The sequence below is a fragment of the Danio aesculapii genome, chromosome 16, assembly GCF_903798145.1.
Source record: "Danio aesculapii chromosome 16, fDanAes4.1, whole genome shotgun sequence".
NCBI classification, from domain to species: domain Eukaryota; kingdom Metazoa; phylum Chordata; class Actinopteri; order Cypriniformes; family Danionidae; genus Danio; species Danio aesculapii.
In genome coordinates, this window is record NC_079450.1 from 36,566,318 (window position 1) to 36,576,818 (window position 10,501).

General features: G+C 33.5%; 1 protein-coding gene across 3 annotated transcripts; it reads left to right on the plus strand.

The window, feature by feature from the left end:
- Positions 1–1,748: 1,748 nt before the first annotated feature.
- On the plus strand, positions 1,749–8,927 carry nat14 (N-acetyltransferase 14 (GCN5-related, putative)). Of its 3 annotated transcripts, none has more exons than XM_056475832.1 (3): positions 1,749–1,883; positions 2,298–2,383; positions 5,704–8,927. In XM_056475832.1, exons 2-3 carry the CDS (start codon positions 2,303–2,305, stop codon positions 6,463–6,465), a joined length of 843 nt encoding a protein of 280 aa, XP_056331807.1. In that variant the 5' UTR covers positions 1,749–1,883; positions 2,298–2,302; the 3' UTR covers positions 6,466–8,927. The 3 variants fall into 3 exon arrangements, with proteins under 3 accessions (XP_056331807.1, XP_056331809.1, XP_056331808.1); XM_056475834.1 differs by lacking the exon at positions 1,749–1,883 and adding an exon at positions 1,997–2,017; XM_056475833.1 differs by lacking the exon at positions 1,749–1,883 and adding an exon at positions 2,025–2,109.
- The last annotated feature ends 1,574 nt before the right edge of the window (positions 8,928–10,501 follow it).

Here is a 10,501-nt window from a genome sequence, read left to right on the forward strand (position 1 = left end):
GTATTTGTGTATGCTGTATATTTTGTTTACTCAGTACTTTGGTTAAATTTCATGCACATCACAGACCCCTTAGTTTTTAAGGTTTTTTTTTTTTTTTTTTTTTTTAATTACTGATTTTGTGGCGGTAATTCCAAAAACTTGCAGACAATTTTGCGATTAAAAAAAATAAATAAATAAAATAAATATATATATATATATATATATATATATATATATATATATATATATATATATATATATATATATATATGTATGTATGTGTGTGTGTGTATATATATATATATATATATATATATATATATATATATATATATATATATATATATATATATATATATATATATATATATATATATATATATATATACATACATACATATATAAAAATATTTTTTCAAATAATCATTGTGTGATCAGTGAAATATTTTGTCTTTTGAAATTGTAACCGTATTGACACGGGGAAATAACTCTGCTTGTAAGATCTTTTCAAGTGAAATATTTTCTCAGAGCACACACACAAGCCTTTCAATGCTTCACATCTTATCAGCAAAGGAAAGTGACATCACTGCTTGTGTTTTACACATTGTGAAAGGTAATTCTACCGATTTAAAGGCAAAGTAATGCATGGTAACAGAAATGAAGCAAGATTTGCTGATACATTTTTGTTAATATATATATATATATATATATATATATATATATATATATATATATATATATATATATATATATATATATATATATATATATATATAGTTTTATTTATACATTGTGAAACACAAATACACTAGAGTATTTCGTGAGAAAAAAAACACTAGTGCAATCTTACATACAGATAATACAGGTCTACATTGTGCTGACCAGAACTAGTATCCAGTATCAAGCTGGGAGTTGGGGGTGGGGACTCAGAAAGAACAGGGTTAAGCTGAAGAAGGGGTTCCTGCAGTTTAATGAAAATAGGAGAATAGTGCTAGGTCGGTGAAGATTGTATATACTTTTTTCTAATTTAATAAAATAACGAACATTTCTTATCTAACAAGTGAGAAGGAGGGTAAGGGCTCTTCCAGTTCAAATACTTTTTTTTTTTTTTTTTTTTGAGATTTAAGTTTTTTTTTTTTTACGTAAGTAACAGGTAATACATAAAGCGTTAAATTGTGCTAACATTGTGTGACCTGAATACAAATTATACATATGCATTGTACATCTTGTAGCAATGACACAAGGGATAAGGAAAAAGAAAAAATAGAAGAAAGAAAAACAATTATTTAAAGAACCTGATAAAAAATTTTTTAACTCTTTGTGGCCTTTTCCATCTTCACAAATGCAGAGTTATCCAGTGTTTGCCTAATTTTAGACCATTTTGTATTGACTTCAGAAGAATTTACAGCCTAGCCAGAGATAAAATATATTCTTAAACAATTTAATGTAAAATTAGAAAGATGACTACAATAAAAACAAATATCGCCAAAATAAGTTTGAAACATATTTTTATTACATGATGGGGGAAAGCTCGTGTAATCATGATATATGCCAATATAAGACACTTTTTACGAAAAATGCTGTATTGTCATGGCATGTAACATCATGTGATCTATAAAAATAAGTTGCACATTTTATAGAAAATTAATAATTAAAAAAAATTAAAGCAGAAAGAAAGAATCACCCACATACAGGGCGCATGCGCTCAAACGTTGATACGCAAACACACTACGCATTTTACCCAAGGTCTTATTCCCGGATGAGGATTGGTGGAAATTACATTCCATGTTGAGGAGACAACGCTGTTCCATAAATCCCTCAAATGCTGCAAGTAACATCGACTAGAGGAGGGCATTTCCGCAACACTTTGTCTTTAAAGCAATACGTGCGTCTCTGAAAATCAGGTAAGTAGGTCACGCGTGATCTTTAAATGATAGCCATGGGATTGAGCCTGAAGGCGGCGTTTACCATATAAGGATTAAAAAAATCGACATGAGGGGGGACGGAGCAGGCTAACGGTACAACATGCTGATTTAAAGTAAACCTGTTAAATGCTTCTCGAACAGCTCCACACAATGAAAGACATAGACGAGCCTTAACATCAGGAGTTTTTATTTGGACGTTTGAGATGTAATGTAAAATTCCCACGAGGCAGGCATACATAAACCACAAAGTCTATTACGTTAAAGTTGTTCTTATTTGCATGTGTTGTTCATAGCATTTCCACGAAAATATCTGCAATAAACAAAAGTAGAGTGCATTTAAATTTTAACTTGTTGAGTAAATGTGTGAATGACTTTTTTTGAAATATGTATTAGGTAAAATGGTACGATTGGACCTTGGTGATGTAGTTTTGCGGAGAATGCAGGAGAAGGACATTGAAGCAGTAAAGGCTCTTATTAAGGTGCGATTCAACACACACAGACAGTAAAAGACACATTTATTAACGCTCATATATATATATATATATATATATATATATATATATATATATATATATATATATATATATATATATATATATATATATATATTGCTTTAAAATAATTGCTCACCAAGGCTGCATTTATTTGATCAAAAATACAGTACAAATTGAAAAATTGTGAAATGTTATTGTACTATAACTGTTCAAAAGTAGTTCAAAGGATAATTTCATTTAACAATTTATTCCATTGATTTTAGAGAGGAATTTTCAGCTTCATTAGTCGCATAATCCTTCAGAAATTACGCTAATATTAATTATTACTATTACTATTATTAATATTATTAATGCCAATAGTAATAAAAGCAGTAATAACTGGAGTAATAATTTCATTTGAAACTACATACAATAACAAACCAGTTATTTAAAATTGTAATAAAAATGTAAAATTTTTTTTTTAAACATTTAATGAATGCCGCCTTGATGAACAGAATAATTTTCTTTAAAAAAACATGAAAAAAAAACACATTCTTTTGACCGGTAGTGTGTGTGTGGATATATATATATATATATATATATATATATATATATATATATATATATATATATATATAGTATATCACTGAAAATTATTATTATTTTTATTTTACTGTACTTTTCTGTCATTTAACTAGGGCTGCACAATATATTGTTTCAGCATCGATATTGCAATGTGCGCATTCGCAATAGTTAAGTCTGAGTCTAGTTCGCAAATGTTGAGTGAATGATAGTTGACCAGGAGCTACAGAGTTGTTTGTAATTACTGTATTTATACAGAAATAATATAACATATGTAAAAAAAAAAAAAAGTCTAAATATCTACATTTCAAAGCGAAAACAATTTTTTTACTTGCCGCACTGGCTGATAATTTTACTTGTTTTAACGAAAAACTTTTAATTTTAACTTCTGAAGTTGAAAACAAACTATATTTTTATTGATCTAAGAAATTTGTAGATATTTGTACAAGAAATGAGACAAAGTAAGAAAAGCATTTTTTTTGTATTGTGTTTATTGAATTTCTGTAAGTGAATACTGTTAGGCTCCCCAGAAAGTCATCAAATAGTGCTATTTAAACTATCTTGGGAAACTATTCATATTGCAGTATTTATTACAGAAAAATTAAATATTGCAGTATCAGTTTTTTCCAGTATCGTGCAGCCCAACATTCAGTCATTCAATTCCGTTTTTGTAAATTTCAAAAATGGTTTACCAGTTTCATCTACAGGAATGCATTTACAAAATCAGGAAAAATAACATAGTTTTTTGAAATGACTGAAATTTTTTAAAGGCTTATTGAAGCAGGAATAAAGCAGGATTTTTTTCCAGTGCAGTAGGTGATATGGCTAAATGCTAACCTGTTAGCATAATATCTTTCAAACACAGTCCCTCCCTGCTGTCCAAAGCCACACCTCCTGAAATCAGAACATTAAAAATAACAGAGACCCACTAGATCATGTCAGTCGGCAGTTAGAAAACTTTAAAGCACTTTATAATCCTACAATTCTGAACGTAAAACTGTATTATATCTAGCACGTTTTCAGTTGCGTAGCAAGCAAAACTTGTCATAATGTGCTAAATTTCATGCATCCAAGGATCGCTGGTCTCACTCTTTCACGCGCTTTGTCCTAAACGACTACTGTATGCTTAGTTGTTGGCCGGCGGTGTGCAGGAATTACACTTTATTACTAAGCCATAGGCCTACTTGCATGCTATTTCAGACTGAATATTCAAAGTAGCATGGTAAACAATTTAGGGACATCATCACAGGTTGTCATCAGCTATGTTTCCATCCAAAAATGCTAATTAAATTTATGGGTAAAACAGGAGTATCGCATAAAAGACGTGCAAATAACCCACAGTTTTTATCCCAACGAGTCAAAGAGAACAAAATCGTTACTTCCTGATTAACTGGCACCAAATATCACCAGTAAAAAGTAATTTACTGCAGGAAAAGCTGCGTGAATCTTTTCTTCTTTTAATAAATGACTTGCTCCTCAGAAGGTAATGCTAACATGCAATGAACACGTGGTGGCGTTTGAAAGTGTGAGACGAGGAGCACAGACACTCCTGACAGTTCTGGAGGTAATTAATACTATATAACTCTAATACTGAAAAAGTTAAAGCATTTTAGAATGACCAAAACAACATTCACACACATTTTTATCAGCACATGATCTCAAAATCACATGACTTTAATCTGGAATTTGTTTGGTAAAAGTGTTTCCATCGTAGTTTATGCTCATCTTTTCTTATCGAACAAATAGTTTATCTTACTCAGTTATGTGCATATGTTTTTTATGTGCATTTTCAAAATTCATGCACATTTTGGCATTTCCATCAAGCATTTTTTTTGCGCATACCCAAAATATGCATAAAATAGGTGGATGAAAATATAGCTATTCTTTAAAAATGAACCAATGTGAATATAAAAGCAATTTCACCTTAGTAAAGCAGGCTAGGTGGAATAGCACTATTTACTGATGTTTTGTTGTTAAACTAAATAAAAATCTACATTATTGATGCTGTAAAAGGTACTTTATGAAATTGAAAACATTCACATCAGTCGCTCAGAAGATTTCAGTGGCTGAACAACACTTCTGTGCATAAAACCCATTTATAACACAACACAATCTACATCAGCTTTGCGTGACTAAAATAGTTTTAAAGCGTGAAATTACGTGTCTAACAGAAATACTTCATCCATGGTGTCATCCTTCCTCCAGCGTGCAAAAGTAACTCCAATATTGATTCAGGATTTTAAAAAGTTTGATTCAGCATTTGTTTTTACCGCTATCACTCTCTCTCTCGTTTACAAATTAATTCGATGCACAGCAGATCTGCGTGAACGGGTGCACAGATGTACAAATCTACATTTGTTGACGGACAATTTGGGCTACTTATCAGAATTATGGCAATTGTCGGCCTGACAAATTTTCATTGGATGAACATTTTTTAGTCTTATGCCTTACCCAGAATATAAAATGCATCTTACATAATTTACTTTAATCATTAATATTGGAATGTGAAGAGACTTTCAACCAGCACAACAAAAAAAAAAAAGTTTCTGAAGACAATCACCTACTGCACAATTAATTAAAATGTCATTTGAAAATATCTCTACTTTTTGAAAAATAGTAACTATTGTTTTGCTGATGCTGTAAGATTAAACATTTAAGTGTACAAATGATTTTACAAAAAGAATAAAGAGCAATGCTTTCTTTTCTCTCTGTGGCTCCTCCTTTTATTCTGACTCTGCTTGCAGGAAGGATGTGAGGGAACAGAGAACCGCCTGATTCTTCACCTTCTGACCCGTCCGCTCGCTCTCCTCCTTCTGGCCATCCTCTCCTCCATCCTGCGCTGCTTGCTTCACTCTTTCGTTTTGGCCTTGGTTATTCCCGTCTTCATCTCTGTCATCTACCTCAAGCTCACCATCCCGCGATCGGCAGGCATCTTGGGCTCATGCAGACCGTACTGGGACTACATGGGCAGCAGTTACCATGCAGACACGGAGCCAGATCTACCCAATCCTCACCTGGGCAGAGCCAAACTGACTACAAACCAGGAGAAAACCAGGCGACGCAAAAAGGCCAAAGAGAAGGAGAAGACGAATGAGAGGGAGCAGGTGGATGAAGATGAGCTGAAGCAGAGGGCCAAGGTTGCTGGAGAGGTGTGGGTGGCAGACTCTGATGGGGAGATTGTGGGATGCGTGGCTAGAGATGGTTGGAGTCGGGATGGTGTTTGCAGAGTCTGCAGGCTGGTGGTCCAGTGTTGGTACCGCAGAGAGGGACTAGGCAGACTGTTGGTGCAGGGCCTGGAGTCAAGAACAAAGCAGAAAGGCATATGCCGGGTCTATGCACATGTGCCGTTCCCTTCCAAAGTGGGAGAAGCTTTCTTCAGGAGGCTGGGTTATCGTCTGCAGGGTGAGACTGCAGGGATTGAGGAAGAGGAGGACGACGATTATGAAGACCCAGAGAAGGGCTGGCTGGGGTACCCTTTAACTAAAGTGTTTGTTAAAGACCTTTAGTGGCATCAAAAGGATTTAGAGAAACTGATGAAAAATGCAAGGAATATTCTGGCTTCAAAACAAGTTCAACTCTTTCAGCCTGGAATTTTCAATATCATGATTGTTCCTTAATAGTTTGGGTATTAAGACTAACTGATTAGATTAGATTCTTATTTGTGTAGTGTGTCATCCTAGCCTATTGACCTTATTATGCAGTATGGAATTGCGCTCGTTTTTACGATTGTTTTAGAACTTTCGATTCAGTGTCCTATGAGAGAAATGACTAGAAATAATAAACGACAGAAAACGGTCAATCTACTTGCTTTACAAGCAAATGTGTTCATGACTGTACATAAAGTAGAATAATATCATTAGAAAATATCAGTTTGCAACATCAAGCAGCATAACAAGCTGTTTTAAACATCTAAAAATCTCTACGCTTATTTCACGCGGCCGCCGTTTTAAAAAAATGAAAGTGAGGCTGCTGTGAGAAGAAACCTGGAAGTATGGGATCAGCAGTACTGTAAACATTGCAACAACATGCTATGGACTACGAACCTCCAGCTGTTGTCGTGATTCCAAAGTGCAGATATAGTGTAAACATCACTTTAATATCATTCAGTTAAGCTTAATTGAAACATTTAAAACCATATTGGGCATCAAACAAAAGCACAATCTCTTTAAGAGTAATACGCTTAAGTATCCACCTAGGCTTCAGTTCATGGCACCACATAAACACCGTGGGGACGCTTCCCTGCTTCAACCTATGTCACCACACTTCACCAAGTGCAAACACATATACACGGACACTGGAGCATTTTAAAGCTGCGAAGATCAGTCGAGTCATCAGCGGATCGCTCGTCTGTGTTTGCACTTTGTAAACAACGGTGAAGTGCAGTGGACTGATGACCTTCATGGCCAATCACAGTCATTTCTGTTGAGTACTGGTGAATACTATGGCAAATCAGTGCTGTTTAAGAACGCGCTCACCTGTTCTGAGCGATCTCCTCAGCATCCTAATTCAATCGAATTTTTTTTAAAGATTTTGTTATTTCTTTTCTATTTATTGAACTGTTTATTATTAAGTGATGGCTTGGCATATCTAGATTTTATTTAAAGGGCACCTTTAACCAAACAGCCAAAATGAAATGTATGAGGGTGTTTCATTAGCATCCTTTTTATTTTTATGTACATATGCGCTTACTTTATACAGCCAGTGAGCGATTTTTGCACTAGAATCAGGTTAAAGGCACAATTTGTAATTTTCGCCACTAGATGGCACATATTAACATCAAACTAAGGCATAGTTTGCTGATGCCATAGCTGAGTGTGGAATCATTGGAGTTGTTGTCTTCGTTACATGAGCCGAATATTTCAATTTTATTATCATTGTAGTATGAAGTAAGGCTGTCAGCCATGGAAGTGAAATGAGAACATTAAAGCAATTGCCAATAAGAGACGAGCACGACGCAGCATGAAAGCAGCAGAGCTATTATTATGCCACAGTGGTGTAATAAAACGCGCAACATAATAAATCGTCTTCTGTGTTTTTTATAAAACAAACCGTAAACTGAGTGTTTTTGACATTATAAGCATGGCAACACAGGATTCGTATCACAAGTTAAAATAGCTTATTTCTCTGGATTTGAACATTCTTAAAAACATTAGGTATCATGTAAGTCAGCAAAATATAACTGCTCTAGTGGTTTTTGATATTTTAATGACAAAATCTTACATGTGGTGCCTTTTACAAGCAGATTGTTTATAGCTGTCTTGAGTTTTTTTAAATTATTATTGTTGTTTTAACCCATTCACTTCTGTTGTATTGCCTTTCCAAAAGCCCGAAAAAATGAAATAGCAACAGATTTCTGTTGTGTTGTGATGTACATCTGAGTTCAACAAATCATCAACAAAACAAAACAAAGCACAACAAATGTATGGCGCCTGTTAGTTCTTATTTATTATTTGCTGACTAGTCTCAAAAATGAGCAATAATGTATTTAGAAAATAAATTTTCATTTTATTCTGAATTTAAGACCGTTTTAACGATAATCCAAATAGTGCTGTTGATTGAGCTCAACTTGTTTTGAACCTGAAATATTTCAATCTGAATAAATTTGTTGGTTTTTCCATTTGTTTGAACAGCCGTTCCACTGGGTTGCCATTATAAAAAGATCTAATCTTAATGATCTTATGTAAATCATTTATGTTGTTGCATAAGTCATTTTTAACGTTGTTATGCACTGCAGAAGTCAGCTCTGGGTCCATGGAGGTGACATTGTATCTGAAAGACAATAGCATGGATCACTTTTTTTTAACATGGACAAAGGCAGATTTACAAGTGTTTACCTTATTTATCAACCTATTTATTATATTGTATTTATGAGTGAACTGGAGATTTTTGTTCCTTCGTGAAACACTTGTTTCTCAGTTGATGAATAAGCATTGTTTTCTTTTTAAATGTAATAAAAGTTTTCCCCCAATGGTTATCATACCATTTTAATTAGCACTCATTTTTAATACATATGGGTTGTTTACATGACGATTCATTTTCACTGTCAAACATGACAAATAATAAATATAATTAGTATTATCATCATTTAAAATGCTGTAAATGCTTAAACATTTCACCGTTTTCCATAGACCACTTCTTATAAAACTTTCTGTTTATTTAAATGACGTTTAAAAGACTTATTTTAGTAATAGGATCATAATTTATCTCTTTTAAAGCAAACTTGCAGCGAATTGAGTTCAATCTCTCCTATACAGACAGATTACTTTGAATTTGCTGCAACATGAGTACAGTTCATTCTCGCATGCTGAATGTGTGTGGGTGGATACAGTTTAGTCTATTTGAAACTAAGAGCTGCTCATGCCGAGTGGTTAGCTTAAAACCCCAGCAATACCTTAACCACTCACACTTACTTACCCAACAGCACCTAAGGCTGTCATTTACCACCGGATGTTTATACAGTTCGCTGTGCGGTCGGCCTGATGCTCACCTGCAACACAAAGCTGCATCGTCACGTTTAAAAGCTAGTGCTGCTAACTAACAGAAAACCCTCTGACTCTTGTTTGTAAACCACGTCTATGTGAAAAAGAAGTACACTTTCAACATTGCTTATTAAAAGAACACGTGCATGAGCATGATGTAAATACTGAACGTAAAAGGTTTGGCCACTTAATTGCAGTTAATTCCAATTGCTAGTAGAAAATGTAGTTTATGTAAGTTATTTATCTGAGCTTAATATGGCTTTTTTTAATCCACATTTCAGAATTACTTTTTTTTTTTTTTGGAAGATGCTTAAATAGAACTGTGCAACGTACTGGCAAGCATTTACTGGGTACATTTCCATATTCTTTCTTTTTTTTTAATTGCTTGAATATTAATTATATAATTATTGAAATCATATATATATAATTAACCTTAAATGTCATGTAGTAAATATGCAGTAGTCAACATTTGAAGTGGATCAAAATGTTGATTAAAATTGTCCGAAGACAAGAATGGGTGTTGTTTGTTTTAGGTAACTTTGATTAAAGGTGATGATTCACTTCAAATGTTGACTGCTGTAGTTAAAATGGTCCAACTGTTGTTCTATGTTTGTCAACAGTGTTGGGGAAAGTTACTTTAGAAAGTAATGCATTACAATACTGAGTTACTGCCCACAGAAAATAACTACTTGCATTAATAAGTTACTTTTTATTGTGTTACGTTACTTTTGAGTTACTTTTTATTACCTGGCTGAGGCTTGATCTCATTCAAAACTAGTTTCTTTTTTTTTTTTTTTAGAGGAGCTCTGCAATTAACAGCACTCTATTATAATCTACACCTACATTTAGCTTTAAAAACACATAAAAAATGATATTTTTGGGATAATGTTGAGAACTTCCTGACCCCAGAACTCTACATACCATATATACAGATTATTAAAAGTTTAAAGCAATGTGTTTGCTACTTTTGTACTTTTTGTCTTAAGTAAAATCACTGTCAGTTGAGATAATCCCCTTTTCCTTTTCTTCGATGCGTTCAAAATAATAAACACGTTCTTTCATG

Bases quoted from the DNA above. Each gene is read 5' to 3' on its own strand.
- nat14 (XM_056475832.1), top strand. From the start codon at position 2,303: ATGGTACGATTGGACCTTGGTGATGTAGTTTTGCGGAGAATGCAGGAG. The intron at 2,384-5,703 runs GTGCGATTCAAC...CTCTGCTTGCAG, and splicing joins CAGTAAAGGCTCTTATTAAG to GAAGGATGTGAGGGAACAGA.